Consider the following 26240-nt stretch of genomic DNA (forward strand, 5'->3'; position numbering starts at 1 on the left):
TTCGTTTCTTTTTTTTCAACATGGATACAAACTAACGTGAACTGTTACTAAACCTACCAAATTAATCCATCCTTGCCTACCTGGAATAAAAATTATGTGGTATTTTTCATTCAGTGTGCTGCTGGAATTCATCAGGGTATCTGCATTCTTATTTACATGTTAAGATCTGTCAGCTGTTCCCTTCTGTTGAGATGTCTTCACCATGCTACCTAATATGTGTTAGCTTTATAAATTTGCCATTGTTTAATCCATGTTCCAGAATAATTTATTCAACATATATTTATCTATTCCTTGCTATGTAAAAAGGTACATTTTAAAATGTAAATATTTTCCAAACTTTTCCAATTTTATGTATTTTAAGTCTATTCTGATTTTATACTTCATAGGCATATTTAGTCATTTTTATTTCCCTACAAAATCACCTGCTACCATCAGGTGTTCAATTTACGTATATGTTCTTTCATTCATTCATTTTTTAGATGTTTTCAAAGAACTAGAATTTTCGTTTGGAATTTCCTTTTTTATAAATGTGTATGTTTTGTTTTGGCCTTGCAAAGATCAGATTTAGCAGTATTTTTATTCAACAAATAAAAACTAAAGACAAAGGACAAGAAAAGAAACAAAATGAGTATCTTTTATATTGATTAAAGGCAAGTTTACTGAGAAAACAGTGTGGTCTTGAACTGCTAAATCTGCTGTCTTTCTGTGGCATTTTACAGATACACCTTATTTGATGGCTTTATTTTCATTATGTTCAATCATTTTGATTAAAATCTATCTTATGAACATGTCATAAAGTTGGTTTTTGTTTGTTTGCTTTCAACCAATTAGAGACTCTATTTTGTTTTGGGAATTGTTATGGGACTTAAACCTACTTGCATTTTTCTAATTAGAGATTGTTTTACTTTCTGCTCTTCTGTAAGTTGTCTTTTTACTATTGATATTGCTTATTTTTCTATTCATGCATCAGGTGCACTGACAATTTTTTATTCCTTGTGTCTAGTGGTTTGGAAGCTATTACCACTTATTTTCCTCCATTAGCTACTCAGATATTTAACACATTGATTCACTTCTACTATTTAAAGTGCTGTGCCTTTGTGTATCTAACTAAGGTATGCGTATCATTCATTGACCAGAAAAGCCCCACAGCAAACTTCTACTGTTACTGCTCTGCGTCTCCATCTCTTACCAACCAATCTCTTGCTATTATTCATATTAAAATATTATCAAATATTTAAACTGAACTATGACTTTCAGAGGTTCTTTGTTAAAAATTTCAGACTGTACTCCAGTCAGTATTTGAACCAAGATTTTCTCTCCCTTTTCTTTCCCAGCTCAGCAAGTTGGAGATCCACTCCTAACCACGAAGCCAGCACCATAGGACACCCTCTGCCTCCAGCTCCACCTGACGAGTTTTGTTCCCAGAATTTCCCAACCCTCCCCAGCTACCTGGGGGAGGCAACGAAATCTTCCTTGGTTTATTCTTATATTGCTGAAATATATCCTTGAGTAATGCTTTTAGACGGAACTGAAATGACTTGAGTCTTTACAAACTTGAAACTTCCTTAGTTGGTTGTTGTTGCTGTTGTTGTTGTTTTTTGGTCTGCTGTGGTGAACTCCCCTAGTGTATTTTTCAGCTTATTTATAACTTCTCTTTGGTTGTTGTTATTCAGTCACTAAGTCATGTCAGACGCTTTGCAACTCCACAGACTGCAACATGCCAGGTTTCCCTGTCCTTCACTATCTCCCAGAGATTGCTCAAACCCATGTCCATTTAATCAGTGATGGCATACAACCATCTAATCCTCTGTTGCCCCCTTCTCCTCCTGCCCTCAGACTTTCCCAGCATCAAAGTCTTTCCCAATGAGCCAGCTCTTCGTATCAGGTGGCCAAAGTATCAGGGCTTCAGCTTTAGCATCAGTCCTTTGAATGAATAGTCAGAGTTGATTTCCTTCAGGATAAACTGGTTTGATCTTCTTGCAGTCCAAGGGACTCTCAAGAGTCTTCTCCAGCACCACAATTTGAAAGCATCAATTCTTCAGCGCTCAGCCTTCTTTATGGTCCAACTCTCACATCCACACATGACTATTGGAAAAACCGCAGCTCTGACTATATAGACTTCTGTCAGTAAAGTAGTATCTTTGGTTTTTAATATGCTGTCTAGGTTTGTCATAGCTTTCCTTCCAAAGAGCAACTGTCTTTTAATATCATGGCTGCAGTCACCATCCACAGTGAATTTGGAGCCTAAGAAAACTATCTGTTACTGTTTCCACTTTTTCCCTATTTATTTGCCATGAAGTGACAGGGCCAGTGGAAGTGAGAAATAGATTTAAGGGCCTAGATCTGATAGATAGAGTGCCTGATGAACTATGGAATGAGGTTTGTGACACTGTACAGGAGACAGGGATCAAGACCATCCCCATGGAAAAGAAACGCAAAAAAGCAAAATGGCTGTCTGGGGAGGCCTTACAAATAGCTGTGAAAAGAAGAGAGGTGAAAAGCAAAGGAGAAAAGGAAAGATAAAAGCATCTGAATGCAGAGTTCCAGAGAATAGCAAGAAGAGATAAGAAAGCCTTCCTCAGCGATCAATGGAAAGAAATAGAGGGAAACAACAGAATGGGAAAGACTAGAGATCTCTTCAAGAAAATTAGAGATACCAAGGGAACATTTCATGCAAAGACAGGCTCGATAAAGGACAGAAATGGTATGGACCTAACAGGAGCAGAAGATATTAAGAAGAGGTGGCAAGAATACACAGAAGAACTGTACAAAAAAGATCTTCATGAACCAGATAATCATGATGGTGTGATCACTCATCTAGAGCCAGACATCCTGGAATGTGAAGTCAAGTGGGCCTTAGAAAGCATCACTACAAACAAAGCTAGTGGAGGTGATGGAATTTCAGTGGAGCTATTTCAAATCCTGAAAGATGATGCTGTGAAAGTGCTGCACCCAACATGCCAGCAAATTTGGAAAACTCAGCAGTGGCCACAGGACTGGAAAAGGTCAGTTTTCATTTCAATTCCAAAGAAAGGCAATGCCAAAGGATGCTCTAACTACCGCACAATTGCACTCATCTCACATGCTAGTAAAATAATGCTCAAAATTCTCCAAGCCAGGCTTCAGCAATATGTGAACCATGTACTTCCTGATGTTCAAGCTGGTTTTATAAAAGGCAGAGGAACCAGAGATCAAATTGCCAACATCTGCTGGATCATGGAAAAAGCAAGAGAGTTCCAGAAAAACATCTATTTCTGCTTTATTGACTATGCCAAAGCCTTTGACTGTGCGGATCACAATAAACTGTGGAAAATTCTGAAAGAGAGGGGAACACCAGACCACCTGACCTGCCTCTTGAGAAATCTGTATGCAGGTCAGGAAGCAACAGTTAGAACTGGACATGGAACAACAGACTGGTTCCAAATAGGAAAAGGAGTATGTCAAGGCTGTATATTGTCACCCTGCTTATTTAACTTCTATGCAGAGTACATCATGAGAAACGCTGGACTGGAAGAAACACAAGCTGGTGTCAAGATTGCCGGGAGAAATATCAATAACCTCAGATATGCAGATGACACCACCCTTATGGCAGAAAGTGAAGAGGAACTCAAAAGCCTCTTGATGAAAGTGAAAGAGGAGAGTGAAAAAGTTGGCTTAAAGCTCAACATTCAGAAAACAAAGATCATGGCATCCGGTCCCATCACTTCATGGGAAATAGATGGGGAAACAGTGGAAACAGTGTCAGACTTTATTTTTCTGGGCTCCAAAATCACTGCAGATGGTGATTTCAGCCATGAAATTAAAAGATGCTTACTCCTTGGAAGAAAAGTTATGACCAACCTGGATAGCAGATTGAAAAGCAGAGACATTACTTTGCCCACAAAGTCCATCTAGTCAAGGCTATGGTTTTTCCTGTGGTCATGTATGGATGTGAGAGTTAGACTGTGAAGAAGGCTGAGCGCCGAAGAATTGATGCTTTTGAACTGTGGCATTGGAGAAGTCTCTTGAGAGTCCCTTGGACTGCAAGGAGATCCAACCAGTCCATTCTGAAGGAGATCGGTCCTGGGATTTCTTTGGAAGGAATGATGCTAAAGCTGAAACTCCAGTACTTTGGCCACCTCATGCAAAGAGTTGACTCACTGGAAAAGACTCTGATGCTGGGAAGGATTCGGGGCAGGAGGAGAAGGGGATGACAGAGGATGAGATGGCTGGATGGCATCACTGACTCGATGGATGTGAGTCTGAGTGAACTCTGGGAGATGGTGATGGACAGGGAGGCCTGGCGTGCTGCGATTCATGGGGTCACAGGGTTGGACACGACTGAGCGACTGAACTGAACTGAACTGAACTGATAGGGCCAGATGCCATGATCTTATTTTTTTGAATGCTAAGTTTTAAGCCAGAGATTTTACTCTCCTCTTTCACCTTTATCAAGATTCTCTTTAGTTCCTCTTCACTTTCTGCCATTAGGGTGGAATCATCTGCGTATCTGAGGTTATTGATATTTTTACTAGAAATCTTGATTTCAGTTTGTGATTCAACCAGCCGGCACTGTATATGATGTACTCTGCATGTAACTTAAATGAGCAGCGTGACAATATATAGCCTTGACGTACTCCTTTCCCAATTTGGAACCAGTCCATTGTTCCATGTCACTGTTATCTTCAATAAAAGACTATAAATCATGCTAAAAGATAACTGGAGCAGTTTAAATTGGATACTCCTTCATGATAGATTGGTATGGAACGTGAAGGAGAAAAGAGAAGATAAACTCTATGGGTTATGACCCATAAGCCACACTGCTGCCCCAAACAAGCCAGAATTACTCGTGCTGGGACTGAATCTCTCCATCTAGAGCTGTGAGTGCCAAGCATTAAGGCCTCCAGCAATTCCCTACTATACCAGGGTCATGGCCCCCAATACTGCCTCCACTCACTCTAATTTGCTGCCTTCCATGTGCTTTTTTGGAGAAGGTGATGGCACCCCACTCCAGTACTCTTGCCTGGAAAATCGTATGGACGGAGAAGCCTGGTAGGCTGCAGTCCATGGGGTTGTGAAGAGTCAGACACAACTGAAGTGACTTAGCATGTGCTTTTTGCCACATTCACTTTTGGTAAAAAAATAAAAATAAAAAACATATGAATAGAACGTGATCCCTTTGACAAAGCTCATTGGCTAGAGGCAAGAAACCTGAGTGTTAGACTGTATTTGCCATGTGACATGATGCTGAGAAACACTAAGTTCTCTGAGGCCCACCGTATCCTAGAGGCAGAGACAGCACAGGGTGTCAAGGGCAGAGTCCTGGAGGAGAAGTCTGGCTGGCTCAATCTGAATACCTTACTGTACTTCATCCTGGCCTAATATCCTGTTCATTACCCTCTTCCTTGAATTTAAAGCAATGCATTGGGGGTCCTGCAACATTTATTCCCTCCCAAGACTGTCACTCATGGTCTGCTCTAAGACCCCCTAGCCATGGCCTCATCTAGTTTCTGCATGAGGTGTCTTGTCCTGTTGGCTTTCAAGCCTTCATCTAACTGTTGTCTCCTTGTAGCCACTTGTCCTGGGAGGACCACATACATTATTACCTAAGCTGGGCCACTCTTAAAAGTGAAAAGCATACAGTTAATAGCTGTGCCAGGACTGCCCCTAGCAGATGGGTCCTATCTGGCGCCTTCCCAGAAACAACCTCTCCCCCCTCCCACTAGATGACCATCTCTCTCCTCCAGAGCTTTCTAAGATGCCAGACCCCTGACTCACATTATCTTTTCTATAAGATGATCTTTTCTATAAGATGAGCCCTTGTCTTAGACCCATGATGAGGTCATCAAGTGTTGCAAAAGTCAAAGGTTTGGGAGTTTGTCCTGTGTTTCACACACACCAATGCCTTGGTTCTGTGTTTCAGGAACAGTTTCTTTAATTGTGAGTGAGGGAGAGTAACTCCACAAGACTTCACTGCAGTTAGAATTCAGATCAGGTGAGCCCACCAGGATACAGCCATGTGTGACTGACTACAAATGCCTTAAGGACAGTGAAGGTGTGTCCTGAGACGATCCCCCTGAGCAGAACTGATAGCATCAGCTACACACCTGCCTGGGGGCCTGGTTCCTCCAGACTTCAAGGCATGCCGTGGACACACTCAGCTTGACCTGGCCCCTGCACATCTGAGGTCCTGAGGGCTTCAGAAGAGAACCAGCACCCGCTCCTACAAAGTCTTGTCCTTGTCAATCACAACTTCCCTTGCTCTCCTTCCTCTGTGTGGCTGGCCAGTGAGCATAGCCTGGGTGTGTGTGTGGGTTTGTGTGTGTGTGTTAAACTGCTTAGTCATGTCCAACTCTGTTACCCCATGGACTGTAGCGGTAGCCTGGGTAGGCAATGGAAATCCTGTAGGAACCCCCATAGCAGGCTGGGGAGAGGGCAGAGTGAGAGCTGACCTTGGCCCCTCCACTCCCGCAGGAGGCTTTGAAGGATGACCAAACTCCCCATTGAATTCCTGTCTCACGTATTTACTACACAGACCCTTACAGCCAAGTTGGCTCCGTGTCTGATGCCAGGAAGATCAATAAACTCATCTGCCAAAGCCAGTCTCTTGGGCTGGATGGGTCTTACAGCCCTCAGGGTGCAGGGAGCGGAGGGCTTCCTGAGGCAGCCTGGCATCACGGGTAGGAAGACAGTATTAAAGCGCCATCCTGGATGCAAAGCTGTCCCCAGAAAACTGCTGGCTGCAGTGCCTGGCTCTCTGAAATTCTGCTCCAGCTCTCACCCAGCAGCTTGCATTCTGTCATTCCAAGCTGGCCAGCAAGGCATTTGTTCAAGGAAAAGTCGGTTGTCGATGATGAGGAAAGATCATAAAGAAGTGATGGTCTGAAAATCCCTCAGTGGCTCTGAAACTGGGAGAAGCCAGGCTCACTCCTTCCAGAAAGAGAAGCTGAGACAGAATGGCCAGAGAAGGTCTGAAAATGGAGTCTATTCTGAAGGAGGGAGAGAGGAGTGATTTCAATTTGTCTAACTTGTGGAAAAATAAAACACAAGAGCTCTAAAAGCACAACTAGAGGCAAGTACTCTGGAGTCAGGCATGTCTGGCTGGGTGATCTCAGGCAAGGGGCTGAACTTCTTTGCGCACTGGTTTCCTGCACTTGGGCCTCCCTGGTGGCTCAGATGGTTAAAAAAAAAAAGAAAGAAATCTGCCTGTGACGTGGGAGACTTGGGTTCGATCCCTGGGTTGGGAAGATCCCGTGGAGATCCCGTGGAGGAGGGCATGGCAATCCACTCCAGTAATCTTGCCTGGAGAATCCTCATGGACATAGGAGCCTGGTAGGCTACAGTCCATGGGGTCACAAAGAGTCGGACACGACTGAGCAACTAAGCACACATACATCCTTGCCCTGAGATGTGAAAGCTAATGCAGACTTTGGAGCCATTCAGCCCTTTGCAGAAAGAGTGGAGCAAAGCTAGGGCACTAGAGATCTGCGTGTGCAGTCCATGCTGTGCGGAGGCTGGGCTCCAAATCAGGGTGAGGCAGCCGGGTCTCTGTGCTCCCGGCGGCTGAGTGAGTATGCACATCCATGTGCCCTCCATCCCGATTTTACCAAGATACTGGAGGAAGAAACACAGATAAAACACAACCACTGCCGTAAGCTGGGAGGAGTGTACAAGCGGAAAAGAAGCGATAACAACTTCCAAACAAGATAACCGTGGGATGGAAATCAGTTGCTAGCAAGTCAGAGAAAGAATATGAATTTGAATTTTGACCATTACTGAGCAAAAATGGAAATGCAATCCTGCAGAGGCTCTCCTGTCTCATTCAAAATAAAAGCAAAGACCCAGTAGACTTGGGCAGCACCCGTTGTATCTCTGATCCCCTCACCTGACTCATGCCCACCAATCTGGCCCCTTCTGTTCCAAGGACAGATCTAGATGACAAGTTCCTGCCTCAGGGTAATCCAAAAAAGACACATCTTGTAAAGATAAAGTCATGACACACAAATATAAAATTAACATATTTGTGTCAGACGTTTTTTAAGTCATTAATTAATGAGGGAAACAGCAAGGCATGAAAATCCACTTCTGAGGAGCATCCAAAGGGCAGACATGGACACAGGCGACCAGGAACACTGATCCCATCTATTCACAGAAAAGTCAGTCCATCAGACAGAATCCATTTGCTTCTCAGTGGACTGGAATAATTTCCATCACTACCAGTCTGAGAACTTGCAAAGTTGAAAGGTGGTTCAAGGACCATGGCCTACTGATCACTAGAACATCTGATAACCTGGGAGGTGCAAGTGACCTCACACGGAGATGCCACAGATGCCCACTTATCTTTCTCTCCTTCACCATTTTATTTATTTTATGCTGGTTATGATGTTTTGCATTTCAAAGCCGTTCACCATCTTTCCTGAAGCCTAGGTGCCTGTTTTTTCTGCCAAGAGCATTCACCTCCCTGATGCTCTGATTTTTTCCATGGCCTCCCTCTCCGGTCTCACAGCCCACATCTGGCTCCAGCATGTGTGAGGCTCCCTCCCCAGTTCTTACAGCCCCCAAAACTGGGTGCATGTTCTCCCCCCTCTCTCTCCCTTTCTCTAGAGGGCAGGGAGTTTTGTCCATCTTGATGGCTGCTGTATCCTGGGATCCTAGAACTGTGTGTGACAACAGCATGTAAGCCTTCATTAAATATTGGTTGAGCAAAGAGACAGATGAAAAACAAGCATCAACAGCAGCAGGGGTGAGAAGGGGGAGGTCTGGATGGACACAGGTTGGCAGGTTCCACTCACTTTCTAAAAACTGCTTTGCCCTCTTGCCACGTCATGTTATTTACAAACAGCCTCCCTCCAGATTAGGTCAGATTTGATAATGAAGGTGCTATCACAGCATTCCCTAAAGCCTCTTTCTCTAAGATCCAAAGCTGAAAAGTTACCTTTGTTCACCTGGAGATTCCTGTCCCCATCAAGTGACATGATGCCTCCACCCTGACCCCCACCCCCAGACCAGCCACAGCTGCATGATGGGCCTGGGAGCACCAACTCCAGAACCCCCTTCTGGAGCCAATGGCAGCGACAGCACTGAGTCTAAGGTATTCACTCCCTAAAGTCCTATTCCATACACGGACTGTTATGATACCATGATTTGACCTAGGGAAGCAACTGCCACTCACAAGGATTCAAGTCCCTGCTCATCTCTATCATCTTTGCTACCTACCTGCCTCCTCTACTTTGCCTGAGTCCCAGGATGCTTCCTCATTACTCAATCACTGCTGCCCTCCCCTCAAGAGCCAGGATGGGATCTCCAAACAGGCCAAGGTGAAAATGACTGGAACTTCAGCAGCCAGCTCACCTGCACTGAGTTGACCATGCCGGCAGCCATCCTCCCCATGTCTGAGGCCCTGACAGCTGCCCAGGCAAGAACTGGCATGGCAGCCCTGCCCAAGGCTCCTGTTCATGCATGGGACAGGCAAGCAGAATGACATTCCCAGAAGCAGCTGTCAATTTATCACAGAAGGAAGTTGGCAGATAAGCATCCTGGACATCCCCACTGCCCATAGCAGTAGCTTTTTAAAGTATCCTGTATTGTTTTCCCTCCCTCCCCTGTCCCACTTAGTCTCTCAGATTATGTGCACTCAAATCCTCGTCTTGGGCTGATGTCCAAGGGACCCTAAGACACTTAGGGAAGAGAATAAATTCTATGTCACTGGTGACTCACTGATCACCACAACTGCAGACCCCTGGGGGTCAGATCACACTGCACCCAGGTGTGTCCTTTGCGTACCACCCTCCCCTCCTTCCAGGCTCTGCCATCAGCCACAGGGTCAGGGGAGTATGTGACAGAAAGGGCTGGGGCCAGAGGCCTGCAGCCTCAGAGCCAGGCAGGAGCCTGCAGACGTGTGAATGTGGTTTTGCACAGCCTATAAAAAGAAAATGGTTGACACCCCATGCAGTCCTAAAAATACAGAGTCAACAAAAACATCAGAAAATTACATTCATCAATGAAGATTCCATTACTGTCACAGGATTTTCTGATGAAACAGCTCAAGAACTGAGAAGTCCAGAGAGACTAAGGTAGCCACCCAGGGTTGCACAATGCAGGGGTGGCTAAGATGTTGCTGGGGTTCAGACTTTTCTCTGCAAAGCGATGCTGATACCAGTTAGGCCTTTCATTCTACCCAAAAGGCATTGTAGCTTTTCCTAGGTCATGACTCAATCTGAGGGAAGCCATTCACCACACCATGAGGACATTCAGCTCATAGAAAGGCCCATGTGTATAAGAATTAAGGCTCCTAAGGGCCAACATCAACTTGCCAGCCATCTGGGTGAGTCACCTGGTTGGACACCCCAGTCAGGCTCCCTGTTGACTGCAACCTCAGCCAATATTGGGCTGAAACTTCATGAGACCTGGAGCCAGACCACCTACTGGACCCCTCCCCAAATCCTTGAGGCACAGCAACTGGGAGAGGTTACAGCAATTCTTATTTTAAATTTTGGAGTGATTTGTCCTCCAAAGACAGGAACTACAGTAAATACCATTTGTCCCAATTAGGATCGGTTGGGATTCCTTTACCTGATGACTGGTATTTTTTATAATTTCTGGAAAATTCCCAGCCATTATTTCTTTAAACATTGCTATTCCCTCATTTTCTCTATTATTTATATCTTAGACTTCAGTTAACACTTTAAGAACATCTCAGTCTATTCTGCAAGTCACAGCATTTCTCTTATTTTTCATCTTTGTGCATTTATCTGCTATGCTCTGTATCGACAGCTTATTGTGTCTTTCAGTTCACTGTGAACCATCTGTCATTTAACCTATTACACTTTTCAACTGATATACAATTTGCAAGGAGCAAGCACAGATTTTTGGTGTGTGGCTTTCACTGAATTTTGATGCAGATTATATTCATGTAACTATAACCACCATAAAGTCAAGATACAGACACTCCATTATCTCAGAAAGTTCCCTCATGCCTCTTTCTTCTGTCCCTCCCAGAGGTAACCATTTTATTGATTTGTATCCCCTATTCTAGAACATCAATAAATGTAATCATACAGAAGATTGAAAGCCAGAAAGGAGGGAGGAAAATGGTAACAAGCCATCCAGAATCGCTACTCACTTTGAGTAAGGTTGTGTTCAGACAAATCCTTGAACTGCAGGCTTAAACTAAAGTAGAATGAAGCAGACAAGAAATCACTGGGTTCGTCATCTAGCAGGGATGCTGCTATTAGCCCCTGTCCTCACCTCAGAGCCACCCAGCCAGCTGGTGGGCAATAAACTTGTTCACCACCCCTCAGGAGAATAAAGCAGCCCCTCCCAGAAATGATGCAGAGACCCAACCTCTTCGAAGCACAGAAAATGGATTCTATCTCAAAAACCACATGGGGCTCACACCTGGACTACAAAATTGAGCTGGAATAGGAGAACTGTTACATACATGTTGGTGATGTTTCCCCTGACGTGAATCAATGCTCCCCTCCAAACCATGGCTCACACAGAAAGGCGGCACGTCCCCTCCTCCAGGAAGTGGCCCCACCCTCGCCACATGTATGTAATGAAACATCGCATGGGCTCACTGAGGAAATACATCAGTTTGAGAATCTTTGGCTGGTGCAAAGTACTAAACTCAACATCTCTCAAAATCTCCCGTAACAGAGTATCAGAAAGTCAGGATCTCACTAAACTCAGGCCTGTTTTTGCTACTTCCCGTGTTCATTTCTAGACTCAGATACCTAGGCTCGTATCTTCCAGGCTGCCAATGTGACTTTCCTCCTCCTCTTTCTTCCTTTGTTGGCGTTAGCAGCACCAGCACCACACAGGTCGTCCCTTTGGCTCCTCCGCCTCTTGCCTGTACCCCACCCTCCTTCCATCTTGTCTGTACACACATAGTTGTGAGGTGCTTTCCAGGAGCCCATGAAGAGGGAGGGGGCAGCACCTGCAGGCGGTGGGGCACAGGAACCTCTTTCTAGGAGAGCATGTGACAGAGAGAGGCGTCTGGAGTCAGAGGGGAGTTCAGTTGAGGTCTGGGGGTGAGAGAAGATGAGGGCCCCACACTAAGGGGGGCAAGGATAAATGATGGGAGTCAGGGAACATCCCTGAGCTGACCAACAGTAGGTGGAAGAGGAGGCAGCGGAGTTTGGGGTGGTGGTGCCCACACATACCTGGGGCAGGAGGAGTGGCAGCAGAGGGAGCCCCCGGAGGCAGGGATAACAGGGTCACCCTGCATCTCCCTGTCCGCCTGGCCCCACAGGCGCCCTGAACTGAGCGCTCCTTCATTATTACGCATGCCTGCTTTGGTCCTTCCACTCCCCCCAGTCTTCACTCTGACCTCCCTGCCTCCCTCCCCGGTGCCCTGGAGAAGGGGACTGATTTCTCCTCCCTTCTCTGGGCCCCTCCCTACTTTGCCCGACAGGACCAGGTGAAGGGCTGGTCTGAATTCCTACTCTGGGTCCCTAAGGGCCAGGCAGCCCCCACTTCATGCCTCTCCGGAACTCACCAGGCCACGTGGAAAAGGCTCAGGAGGGGAAGAGGCACTTGAGGTGGTGCAGGTACAGCCCAGATTGGGCTCCACCCACAGCACCATCACCACCACCACCAGCTCCGGGGGTGTACCCCCACACACAAGCTCATCTGAGCCCCAGCCACTGCCTGCTGCCAACATCTCATAGAACAGACAAGCAGCCACACGGGCCGGGCCAGCTCCCATGGTGAGAAATAAAAGGCATAGTGTTTCTTTTTCTTAAGCCATTAAATTCAGGGTCACTTTAGCAGTGAAAGATAACTGGTGCTGTGTCTACAGCTGGCTTTGGTAACTTTTTAACCTTCCTACCCCACACTGTGCTAATGTGGACATGCTAGCCATGCAGTCAACAGTTACTTTAGGTAAAAAGCCCCACATGTCACTTCTCAGAAGAAAATTAATGCAGGAGAGGAGGTAGTGTCTACAGACACTGTGCTACAGGCTGGTGCAGGCAGTCAACAGGCACATGGAAAGGAGAGGGGAGATGGTTATATGGAGCTCCAGGGGAAACACAAGAGGAAGAAGGGGATGGATTATTCCTGGGGCCTGGTCCCTGGTGGCATCTGTCAGAAAGCGACGGCTGCATCTTTGTTCCTTGAAATTCAAGTATGTATAGAATTCTTGGAAACTCTTCATTAGTTAGAATGTCAGAAACGCCAAACATATACTGAGGTTTAAGATCTTAAAAGTAAGTCATAAGAACCATCACTTAAAACCTCAGTGTTAAAAATTCTACCATATTTATTTTTAATTTCAGATGAAAAAACTGTGTTGGGAACAGTGAAAAACATTATTGGCATTTCTTTTTAAAATGTCAAACCATCTTACTTAAAGCTGAGATTCTCATCCCCATGCCTTTGAGCACACAACTACCTTTACAGACTGTTCACTCTTTACTGAGTACCACACCAAGCATGCTATGTGTATCTGCAGTTCATTCTTCCAGACTGTGAGGTTGGCACTTACTTACCCTATTGGGCAAAGGAGGCATCTGAGACTTACAGACATAGTAAATATTATGGTGAAGATTTACACCCACTTAGTCCATCCAAACCCTTGTCCTTAAGCAGTCAACAGCAATATTGCTGTTATAGACTGAACTGTCTCCCCGTGAAAGTCATAGGCTGAACCCCTAACTAATTCACACGCTCAAGTATCTCCAAGTGAAACTGCAGTTGGAAGCCGAATCTTTTTTTTAATATAAACTTATTTAATTGGAGGTTAATTACTTTACAATATCAACATGAATCCACCACAGGTATACACGTGTTCCCCATCCTGAACCCCCCTCTCTCCTGCCTCCCTGTACCATCTCGCTGGGTCGTCTCAGTGCACCAGCCCCAAGCATCCAGTATCATGCATTGAACCGAATCTCTAATGAGGTAAACCTAAGGTAAAATGAAGTCATCAGAGTGAACCCTAATTCAGCGTGACTAATGTTTTCACAAGCAAAGATGAGGACTCAGACACGCACACACAGGGAGAGCATGTAAGGACACGGGAGAAGATGGCCATCCACAAGCCATGGAGAGAGGCCCCGGGAGAAACCAATCTGCGGACCTGAGACCCCTGGGGCCTCCAGCCTCCAAGAGAAAATAAATTTCTGTTGTTTAAGTCACCCAGTTAGTGGTTATTTTTTTCTGGCAGCTCTGGGCAACTAATATAGCCCCTAGGAAACAGAGGGGCCAAGGGGCAGGCATGGGGACTCATGTGCTTCTACTCAACAGGGGACTGCTTTCGCTGACCTGAGACACCGCACAAAACTCGGCTGCTGGAACTCAGTGAAGGTACTGGAGGGTGGTGGCAAATCAGCAAAGGTAATCTTCTAGAGACAGGCCCAAGGATTCAAGTGAAATGTGATACCAGGAAGAAAGAAAGAGAATTCGAAGTGGGTATGAGACATAAAATCACTCAGCCTTCTGGAAGCAGTCCTTGAAGGACAAACCCATCAGCTGGTCCTGAGGGATGACTGTGCCCACAGGGAGCAGCTGGCGGCAGCACTGTTTCCCTGAGTCACACAGATGCTGGGATTCCTCTTTTCCAAGTGGGACCAGAGACAGCAGCCGTCACTAGGAAATAGCTTTCGTGAGTATGAAGCCAGTTATCACGTCTCTTATTGGAAAGAGAGGCTCTGAGTTCCCTTAGTTTACTATGTAGTTTAGCAAGAAATTTTGGTGCTTATTGGAAAGAGAGGTTCTGGGTTCCCTTAGTTTACTACGTAGTTTAGCAAGAAATTTTGGTACTTCAAGAAATTTAATCTGCTTGGATAGAAACCCGCCTTCTGGACTTCCACTCCACAAATCAGATGGCCTTGGCTGACTGACAAACCCTTCCCTTCCTGACCTCAGGAGACGGACTATTAGGAGATGATGACTGCCCTTCTCCCATCAGGTACAGGCTTCTGAGTGCGGCTAGAGATGAGTCTCCTGTGCTCAGCCACCCCGCAGTGCCCTCAGTGCACAACGGCAGAGCATTAAATGAGGACCTGAGTCCAGACAGTGGACTCCAGCCATGTATCCTGTTGACCTGCAATTTCTCTTGCTGTGACTGTAACTGCTGTCATTCAGAGGCAAACTTATGACTACATGCAAAAATGTCTCAGTGCCAATATGCACACAAGTACCTACAAATCTGTAATGCACAGTCCTGTGGACACAACCATTGAGGGCAGCGTGTCGGATGCTGCAGGCCTGCGTGCTGGGACAGAGAATGCCAGACACAGGACAGAGCTGCTTCCCACAAAGCCTCATGGGAATCCATAATCCCAAATTATAGATAAAGTACCCAGAATTTCTATAAAGTACTCAAATATGCTTGACTGTTAAAACACATCCAAGAATAAACTCATTTCTTTCCCTTTTGTCCACTGAGCTTACCTGTTGTAGAGGAGAATGTCTGGCTTCCAGATCTGGCCGTCTGGGAAACGAACAGTCTTCACGCCTGGATACTCGGATGCATTCCACTGTAAATAGTGATCTGTCCAAGTCTGACAAACACAGACGGCAGCATTAGCAGCACTTTGCTTTCTTGCCTGCTAATATATCTTATGAGAGATTATTAGATAAGTTCAAAACCAAAAAGAGTTCCAGACACTCATTTACATAATTGAGTTGCTATCTGTAAAATATATGGAAACTGGGAATTAAATAATCCCTTACTAAATGACCATGAATAGCATAAAAATCACATTTAAGATCCTGCTGTCACCATGACCATAGTCAGAGGGTAGCATTAAAGTTAATTCCAGTCCACTGCATGCCCCCAAGCCCTTCTCTCCTGTAGCAGATGGATTTTTTTTCCTAGCCAAATGAAAACTGTTTCGCTTTCAAAGTTTCGGGACACTTTGGACAAATAAATTCATTATTTCAGTTAGAATAAGAACTAGATTGGAAAAATGTCGAAGATTTATTTCCATAAAACAACTTCATGCAGCTGCAGGGGTACCTCTTAGAAATGTCTAAGGGCCTATATTTGGATTTGAATTATTATTTTCAGGTAGGAATACTGCTTCTGACACCACAACTCAAAAATGCAAACATGGGCATTGGTACTAAAACAATGAATCAGGACACAAGGGTACAGAGTAAGACTCAGGAAATATTTATAAGCACATGAACATGAGTGTGTCTTTCTGGGGCTAAACCTGAAATTGGTTCTTGAGGGATCTTTGTAAGAGGAAGGTCCATTGCTGGAGTTCTCTGTCCCTGGACCATGCACCCCAGAGCTACCTGAGGTCCACTGGCTTTGTAAAGACTGCTCAGGTAGGACCCCACCTGCACTGCTGGGCAACCAGCAGCACCCAGCCAGGACTGCAAGGCTGCCAGGTTTGGACTTACCAGCTCCTACAAGTATGCATTATCAGAGCAGACGCCATAAAGGCCTCCATCCTGTATTCAGTCCCCCTAGGGCTACCTGCTCTGAGTGCAAACTTTCTCACATTTAAAAAAGTATGTGATGCAACACCCCAAGCTGGCCCAGGGGCAATTCCTCATAATTAATCATTATTTCTGCAGCATAACATGCATATTTATCCTGAAAGTAAATGCCTCGATTGCATATCAATTTGTTTGATTTTAGACCTGATCAGTTTGATGTAAAGTCATAAAACAAAAACAAACAAACAAAAACCCTGTCATGTTCAGAGCTGCCGAGATTTGAGAACTGCCGCCAAGGGGTTGTGGGTCTAGAGCTACTGAAACTGGCAATAGCAGTCAAAGGGCATGCCCCAGAGATGCCACCATCCTCTGGAAAGGGCAGACAAGCATCCCAGTTTGTCAGAGAAGACGGAATATGCAGGTAAGTGTCAGCATTTCTCTACTTTCAATACTTCGGCCACCGCGTGCAAAGAACTGACTGATTGAAAAAGACCCTGATGCTGAGGAAGATTGAAGGCAGGAGGAGAAGGGGACATGAGCTGGTTGAATGACATCACCAACTCGATGGACATGAGTTTGAGCAAGCTCTGGGAGTTAGTGATGAACAGCAAAGTCTGGTGTGCTGCAGTCCATGGGGTTGCAAAGAGTCAGACAAGCGTGAGCAACTGAACTGAACTAACTGATCAGCATTTCAGAGTCATAGACCATGAAAAGGAGGATATATTAATACTTAAATTGTTGAAGTATCCCTGGTAACTCAGTGGTAAAGAATCCACCTTCAATGCAGGAGATGTGGGTTTGACCCCTGGATTGGGAAGATCCCCTAGAGAAGGAAATGGTGACCCTTGCCTGGGGAGATCTCATGGACATAGGAGCCTGGCAGGCTATAGTCCATGGGGTTGCAGAAGAGTAAGACACGAACTAAACAACATGTTGCAGTATCACTGGGGGCATGTACGATGGTGACCCACCTGGCCGATGTTTCTAAATTAGAAGTGTGTGGCTGGGGGAGGACAGGACAGCACAGCACAGCACCCAGAAAGAGCCAATCTCGTTCAAGTGATTTTACAGGAAGGCCACACTGTTTGCTCCAGCGGCTCCAGCTCTGCCCCCTTTGCTCAGTGCTCCCTTTTCTCTCCCATATTCTGAGCATAAGCTCTTCTATGCCCAACACCTGTGCCTTCCTGACCATGTTCTCATATCCGAATGCTCCTCTGGGTTGGCAGCTGATTAGCAGAGTCTGGTATTCATCTTCCGCGTTACCCTGCTCAGGGCCCCAGGACTCCCAGAACTGCCCAGGAAGTAGGTGTGGCAGATAGATGCCCATCTACTCTGCCTGCTGATAGGATGGCCACAGCAAGAGGAGAAGCAGCGAAGAGGGAGCGCTTTGTTGGTCAAACACAAACCTCTATTAAACCCTCTATTAAGGGTACCAGGCCTGAGCTGCAGGGAGCCTCCCTGGCAATTCCTCACCCCTCCCATCTCCGCTACCCATGCTCCTACTTAGCCGCATGTGCCCCGGGACATGTATCTCAGCCAGCCTGCTTGCTCAGTGTCTGCTATGTGTACCATGCTCACCAGAACACTGGGATGCCAGCATGACTATTCTTATTTACAAGAGAAAACTGGGGCCTGGAGAAGTGAAAACTTTTTGGTTGGTCACTGGGGACTCAGAACTTATTTGACTTCAAGCTGGGTGACACCCAGGCTCTACTGTGGTTGGTTCTTTCCCACTAATCTGTCTGCACAGGCAAATTCTTCACCCCCAACCAGGTGGGCTGCTCTTCTAGGGGTCTCCCTTAGTCTAAAGCCAAGTTTGGTCTCTAACATCCTCTCAACAGAAACAGAAGGCCACTGGGAGCTTTAGGATCAAACAGAGGTTGGTTTGTACCTAAGGCTCCAGCAGAGAAGAGCTGTGTCAGCTCTAGCAGGTAAACCATCCTCTCTGAGCTGCATTTTGCTCGTATGCAGCACCTCATCAGGCACTATAAGGATGCAATGAGATCAAGTGTCGAAGTCAGTCAGTCACATGGCCTTGGGAGGCGTGTGATAAATGAGTGATAAATGATGACTCTGAGAGGAAAAGGGATCTTCCCTTTCACAATATCCCAGAGGACATGAGAGCTGTAACAACTGAGCTTCAGCCAAAGGTGGAGAGAGCAAAGGCCAGCTCAGTGTCAGGAGTTGGAGCAGGAACCTCAGTGCAGCATTGTCCTGGGTTTTCATGACGATTTCCTAAGAGTGGATGTGGAAAAGGGCCCATAAACAAGCAGGGGGTAGGGTTCTATCCTCCAAACTACTCATTGCCCACGGATCACAGAGCCTTGAGGGCAGAGGTGCTGAGCAAAATCTGTGTATAGACAGGAGCTCGCACGGCTCCCACACGCAGGCACCTGGAAACAGGCATGAACCTAGAAGTGCCAACCCTCCCAGAGAAAACAGGGAAGCCCATCTTTCATATTATATTATATGATATTATATATCAGATTATACACAATAATAAATTTTAAACAAAGATAAAGGTTTCTCTTGAGTTCCAGGAGCTGTTCAAAGAAAGTACTGACTGTGAGGCAGGGAATGGGAGTGTCTGAATGTGAACTCAGCTGGACAGAAGTGTGGGTCACTCGGCCCCCGTCTGTAGTTGGTATCTCAAATGGGGGCAGTCTATGGGAATGAGCCCTTACCTGAAGGATCAAACGCTAACTCAGAATAGAACCAAGCTGTTGGTGTCAGGAAACATCTCACACACACATGCTCTGAACATTCTTCCGTCAACTGTTCTGATCTCAGAGGAAGAGAGTGGGTCTCCTCCTTTTCTTCTGTCCCAAAACTTTCTTCTCTCAGTGGACATAGGTTTTGCTTAATGGTGGGTTGCTCTTACGGCCCTAAGCAATCCACTGACCTCTCATCTATAAGCAACATATGCAGCATTTCTATTTTGATAAAGAATGCAGAAATGAAGAAGGTAATAAGCATTTCAGAAATAAATATGGTTTAGAATCTAATATTCTGTGATGCTATTAATTCCATAATTAGCATTAGGAGGTGGAAAATAAGCAGAAGGATGGGAAATCTGAAACCAGAAGAATGATCAAAATGTCAAAAATTCACAATTAAAGAAGATAGTTGTTTTTTTTTTTAAAGCAAGTTCTTTTTTTTTAAGTCTCCAAATGGCTCAAACATCTCTTTAGAAACTGAAATGGCTTCTGTCAGTTCTTCTCATAGATCAAAACAGATTATGTCTGACAGGACTCCCCAAATGATAAAACTAATATGCAGAAAAAATACACTAGCTGCTTCCTCCTAGGAATATAAAGAAGTAAACAGAGAGATCAAACACTTTCTCTTCCTTCAGGTTCTCTAAAAACTGTAAATTCCTACAAATCAAGGGCAGGTCAGAGAAAGGAAAACACAATCAACAAACTATACGTCAAAGAGAATTTTTTCTGCCTCTTCTCTTCGAATGTATAGAAAACCCATCATTTGTAGGATGTTGACCTCAGAGTTTAAATATCTAGAGAAAAGATTACGTGGACTCAGTTTTTCAGAACAGGAATTCAGCAACATGAAATAAGGGAGAGTAAAACCAACTGCTGAGAGCAATCTCCTGGGCCCTCTGTCCCTTCCTGTCCAGGCTGCTGCCCTCCCTCCCTGGGGACTCTGGCCTTGGCCCTCTCCAGCATGGAGCCTCACTTCTCCTCTGTCCCTATTACCCAGGCTGGGCAGGCCAGGCTAGTCACCAGTTTGGGAAACACAAAGAGCAGGAATCAATCTGGTTATCTTATCAATGGCTCTGGGGCAGCTTCCAAGGCCTGTGCAGGTGACGTCTGAGTTCCCCAGGTCCATGCTGAGGCCACACTAGGAATACCAAGGCTTTCCAGATGGAAACAGAGTAGGCAGAAGTTTTGATTAGATAACTGTTCAGGTCTGTTCTAAATCCAAGATTCTTGTGATTCCTTAAAATTCAGCTGGGAGCTATTACTACAGCTGCTCCGTGAGCTACAGGTGCCAGATAAAATATGCCACCCAGTTGTATAAGGACATACATTACAAAGGTGCCCAGCCTGGAAAGAAGTATTAATTACTGAGCTCACACCTAGAAACACTCAGGCTCCCATCACCACATACATAGAGTCCTTGCCTTTCCTCCTGTTCCTTTGATTTCTGTACTGCCAACTCCACGGTCTACACAGCCAGCCTGCCTCCTGCCAATTCTCTAGGTAGGTACTTGGTCTTCATATCTGAACCATCTTTAGAGTGTAAATTACACAGCCAGATTGGAAATGGTTTGCAAGTAGAAACTGGTTCTCATCCTTTCCTGGGCCCTCTTCGCATGGCCTCGCAATGCTTTTCCACAAGGCAGGTGCTTGAAAAGATTAGTTGAAAAGGTACATGAGATAAAAAGGTGAGTTTTAAAACAAATGAAGCTGCAGATGTTTCCGCAAATGCAAGTCTTAATTAGAAATATGCTGTGCTTGAAAGAAATTTTGAGGCCTCTGCTGACATCCTCCAAAGCGAGGATGTCTATTTATGGAGCACCTGAACTCAAGGCAGTAAGTAATAATCCAGTTATGTTTTTTCCTGGAAACCAACATTCGTTTTAAAAAAAAAGCCAAATCACATTCATTGCTGAAGACAAATCACTTACTGAGGACTAAGAAACAGGGGCTCAAAGAACATGATCTGACATGTCAGGAGCAAATTCAGTGTGTCTCTCCTTCCAGGAGAAAAATGTCCACATCAGCTCTGCACTTTAGAGGGCATGGGAAATGGACGGTTTTATGTCAAGAAGAAAGCATTCGCATTATGCCCCAGAATTCCCGGAGCTATATGACAGTCTTGATTGCATGGGATAGGGATGGGGGCTGCAGGTCTGAAGGCATTACTGGCAATTCACTGTCAGATACACTTTTAGGATTTGTGCACTGCATTGTATGCAAATACTTTTACCTTGAAAGAAAGAAAAAAAAAAAACCTCTGGACTCTGAGATCTCTGTGAAATATATGGGTGAAAGGACACCACTGCCCACTCCTCTACTTTTGAGCTGAATTTAAAAATAAACTTGATGAATAGAAGGTCAGATACAGGCTAAAGCAAGTATAGCAAAAGTAATTATAGAATCCAGGAGGTAAGTATATGGGTGCTCACTCTAAATTCAACTTCTTGGTATAATTGAAAATTCTCATAAAAAAGAATTGGGGAAAAATATTACTCATAATATGTAGTAACCTGGGTGGGGTTAGTGATTTGCTCACACACAGCCTGAAGAAGGAAATGGCAACCCACTCCAGTATTCTTGCCGAAAATTCTATGGACAGAGGAGCCTGGCGGGCTACAGTCCATGAAGTTGCAAAGAGTCAGACACGATTGAGCACGCTTGCACACACAGCCAGATGAAGGTGAGCTTAAGTGAAAATGCAAAGGGAGAGAACGAGGACAGCTGGGGTGGGAGGGCACTGCTCAGGGGAATGTTGCTGTAAAGGTGAAAGAAAACCAGGGAATCACTAGGCGACTTCATGGGGACAGAAGGCAGTATGCGTGCATGCTAAGTCACTTCAGTTGTGTCCGACTCTGTGCGGCCCTATGGACAGGCTCCTCAGTCCGTGGGACTCTCCAGGCAAGAATACTGGAGTGGGTTGCCATGACCTCCTCCAGGGGATCTTCCTGACCCAGGGAGCAAACCCATGTCTCTTTTGTCTCTTGCATTGATGGGCAAGTTCTTTACCATTAGCGCTACCTGGGAAGCCCTAGAGGGCAGTATATTTGTATACCGACAGTGACACAGACACTATTATGATGCCTGAGGCAACAGGGGCAGTTGTGAAAGCCCTGCTCTCAGCAGGTGCCAGGAAACAGGACCACATCCCTGAGGAAGGGTTGGCTTCCATGGGAGAACAGACCCTGTGCCCTTGGCAAAAGGAAGGAAGCTGGAGTTGGAGGGCACAGGTGTGCAGGTAGGATCCACGCACTGAGGCAGGTTGCTTTAAATCCTTCAGGGAAGACCACCAAACTCTATTATTTGGGGCATATAATCTGTAAGAAGTTCAAGGAGAAGAGTAATGCTGCTATCACAAACTGCCCTTCATTCTGAATTGTACATGTTACTACTTCTATTTTTAAAAGTTATAGTATTGATCGTGAAATCTGTATGTCTCAATTTTAGCAATAAAAACTAGTCATCTATGAATGTATTAATGAATTTAAAACAAAGCCCCATCTTTGGTAGAGATATAGATTTCCAATTTTTTGTTTAATAATTATTAAAATTTATAATTAGTTTTACCTTGATGAATTATGTACCAATAATCACTATAATCCTAAATCAATCAAGAAGAAAAATTCTTAACATTTTTCTGAAGGAATAATTTTTATGTAAATATTTACACTGGAGAGAACCAAGTCAGAATCATTAATAAAAAGACTTTCAAGGATAAAATTCTGTGTAGAAAAGAAAGGCAAGAGTAGAGAGAAAAAGGGACTATGTAATATACCCACCAGGTAAAGAAGGGCATGTTTGTATATGTTTTTTGCTTAATAATAGGCCTGTCAAATTATATGGAATTTAAATAGATTCAATTTAAAGTAGAGACTGACAGTTTTCTTTTAAAATGTTTATATTTACAGTTGGATGGAAGTGACATATTTTGTAGTTAATTAATCTAGGTTAGAACTTTAGATAGCAAGGTAAAAAAATCCATGAATGAAAAAATTCAGCATCTCGAAATTCTTGCAGAGATCACTAGAGCAGGAAGTGTGAAGGCTTCTGGCTTGGGCATTGCTCCGCCATATTAAGACATGCACGGCTAGAGGCAGGGGGAGCTGGGCAGGCACTCTGGAGCTCTGGGGATCAGTTATGGTACAAGCTATGGACATTCACATGCAGACCTGCAACTTACGACTTATGTGCCTGTTTCTGCTTTTGAAACGTCCCCAAGTCACCCTGTTATGAAGCAGGAGCGTGCACTGAGCCTTGCAGGGTGTAGTGCAGGACATGCAAAGGTAGGGTGGTCTCCTTTGCTGTTGGCAAATGTGGAGGCCGGCAGGACAGTCCTGGATACTCTGAGGGACCTTGCCTGCAATTCCAGCTCAGGCATCTCGGATGTAAGAGCAGGAAGCCCCATGGGCGAGGACCACCACTGTTGCAACTTACCATTTGTAGCCAAATGTTGGTGGTTAACACTTGGTTCTTCTCATCCTTTAAGGGAAAAAATAAAAAGAGTCAAAGATATGGTTTATACAGTTTACCTAAGAGGAAATGATACCATTATTCATGCACCAGTCTGATGGTTGGGACGGCTAGTGCGTGTAGAAATTAGAATTCACCAAGCACTTCCAAATATACTCCAGCATTTCCCTGGAGTGAAGCTTTTCTATTTACACATTAATTACAGAGCTCTTACACAAGAGAGAAAAGTAGAGAGAAGGAAATGAAAACCCTGCAACCCCACCATCCAGAGATGATATCTGCTAACGGTTTAACTTATTTTTACTTACACTTTTTAAAATCACTTGTATACTTAAAAAAAATGAGACTGGGTGCAAATTTCAGTCGCCAATACAGTATACTAACACATATATATGGAATTTAGGAAGATGGCAATGACGACCCTGTGAAAAAGACACAGATGGGTATAATGGACTTTTGGACTCAGAGGGAGAGGGAGAGGGTGGGATGATTTGGGAGAATGGCATTCTAACATGTATACTATCATGTAAGAATTGAATCGCCAGTCTATGTCTGACGCAGGATACAGCATGCTTGGGGCTGGTGCATGGGGATGACCCAGAGAGATGTTATGGGGAGGGAGGTGGGAGGGGGGTTCATGTTTGGGAATGCATGTAAGAATTAAAGATTTTAAAATTTAAAAAATAAAAAACTAAAAATAAATAAATAAATAAATAAAGTCAAGTTTATTACAAGAATGGATAGAGTTTTAAGCAAACTGAAATATTTTAGGCTTCCCTCCCCTGGGAAAGGGAGCCCTCCTGTGACAGCTGCTGCCCCTGCACTAACAATGCTGTGTGGGCCCCATTTCTTCCGAGGTCTGCCTACCTTTTCTTCCATCCTTCATCAACCAGGCAGCACACCAGACCCTTAACACACACAAGCAAGGTAAATCCTATCCAGGTGAGCAAACTAAGGGTCAGAAAGGTGAGCTGACTTTATGAAGGAAACATTCACACCTGGCTGTGGGTCAAGAGCCCTCTTTCCACATTTCCAACCTGGGTGTGGGCTCCAGAAGGGTGCCGAGTCTGCATTCTGTCCAGGGAGTGTGAGGCAGTGTATCAACAGTGGCTTCATCCTCGCATTGGGCACCCAAAGAAGATGCTAGCCAACTTTAGGCCCTCCCAACTGGGATGCAACCAGCTTTTTTTTTTTGTTTTTATCATGGCTGGCAAGGCCCAAAAGCGGCTAGCAAAGCCAGGGTGGGCACGGAGAAAAATGAGCAAGTTTCCTGCAGCTGTTCTACTAAGAATGCTGTTGTTCAGTATTTCGTGTTCAATTCCCACTGAAAAAGACTCCACAAACTAGCAATTTCACCCCCTCCAGAAGAAAGTGCTTATTAATGTTGAGATGCCCTGAGGCTGAGACCATGAGCTCCTTCAACAGGAACTACCTGGCCTGGTTCCCTGGTAGCATTCACATAAACAGACCCAGTGGCAGAAAGAACACCATCTGCTGGGGAGTGGTCACAGGGCAGGGATGCAAGTGAGAAATGAATGCTGCTTCTCATTAAAATACAAATGTGTTGAACATGTAAGGAGCTGGCAGAGATTCTTGGACACATCAATGTCCCTGCCCCAGCAGCTCGCCCTGGGCACCTCTGAGAGATGACAGTCGGGGTAGGAAGGTAAATCTTGTAGAAGGGATCAGGCTGCCTGGAGAAAGACAGGGGACCAAGTCCCAGGGACCTCAGGCCAGGGGCTGTGTCCAGAAGAAGTTGCCAGTCTGGTCACAAGAAAAATATATCCCCCTTTTGCAAAATAACACCTGCCAGGGGCTTGGGTAGAAAAATCTGCGGAGCTAACCTCCCTCTGTGCAGAGTGAACAGCCCCTGACAACGCCATGCATCCGCACTGCACGAGGGCTCCGGTTCCAGTCTGATCCCAGTGCTACTGAAAGAGCTGATAAACTCTTTCAGGACATATGTCCCTTGCCTCAACTTATTAAGGAATTGTTTTTAATAGACTTAAAATTAGCCAGTGTTCCATTCAGGTGGCTTCTTTCTCTTAATTGCATCCATGTCTTTATCTTCTGAGAGAAAGGCTTCTGTGGTTTGGGAGCTCAATTACGACCAATCTAATTAAAAGCCTTTCTTCTTTCCAACACGCCAGCTGAAACCTCATTAGAGGGAAACGGGATTTCTGTGGTGTGCGGTGGCATGGGACTGAGCAAGCGTTTCAAACTGTAATCAATGCAGAGCAGCAGCCAGCCTCCAACAGAGGGAGCAGCAATGCAGGTTGGGGGCCTCCACGGAGACCCAGGAAAAGCCTGCAGGACCAGAAGAGAGGCTCCTGTCTGTGTTCCCAAGGTAGGCCCCACCTCCTCCCACCCCAGGCCACCCACTGGCTGAGACTCAGCTCTCTCATTCTGCACAGTGACATCTCCTTCCCACCCCCATGTGAAGCATGTCCTTTCCCCTCCAAAGACTGAATGCTTGCATCACCCCCAAATCTCCTATGTTGAAACCTACCTCCCATTGGGATGGTATTAGGAGGTGGGGTCTTTGGAATGTGTTTAGGTCATGGGGGTGTGTTCACTCTCAGAACCAAGACTGTTGTCCTTATTAAAGGGACCTCAAAGAGCTCCCTCACTGCTTCTGCCATGTGAAGACCCGGCAAGGAGACAGCCATCTATGAA

The 26240-nt window shown here is 45.2% G+C and overlaps 1 protein-coding gene across 3 annotated transcripts in view; it reads right to left on the reverse strand.

Moving 5' to 3' along the window:
* Nucleotides 1-26240, reverse strand: part of LOC138423781 (neuronal acetylcholine receptor subunit alpha-7) — a 160624-nt gene that overhangs the window by 67360 nt on the left and 67024 nt on the right. For 2 of the 3 annotated variants that reach the window (XM_069560075.1, XM_069560076.1), the window contains 2 exons: nucleotides 23529-23573; nucleotides 15379-15488 (listed from right to left, as the gene is read on the reverse strand). In XM_069560075.1, coding sequence (XP_069416176.1) covers nucleotides 15379-15488; nucleotides 23529-23573 — 155 coding nt within the window. The remainder of the gene's footprint in view (nucleotides 1-15378; nucleotides 15489-23528; nucleotides 23574-26240) is intronic. The other variant, XM_069560077.1, reaches the window with a different exon arrangement.

Source organism: Ovis canadensis, chromosome 18 (assembly GCF_042477335.2).
Source record: "Ovis canadensis isolate MfBH-ARS-UI-01 breed Bighorn chromosome 18, ARS-UI_OviCan_v2, whole genome shotgun sequence".
NCBI classification, from domain to species: domain Eukaryota; kingdom Metazoa; phylum Chordata; class Mammalia; order Artiodactyla; family Bovidae; genus Ovis; species Ovis canadensis.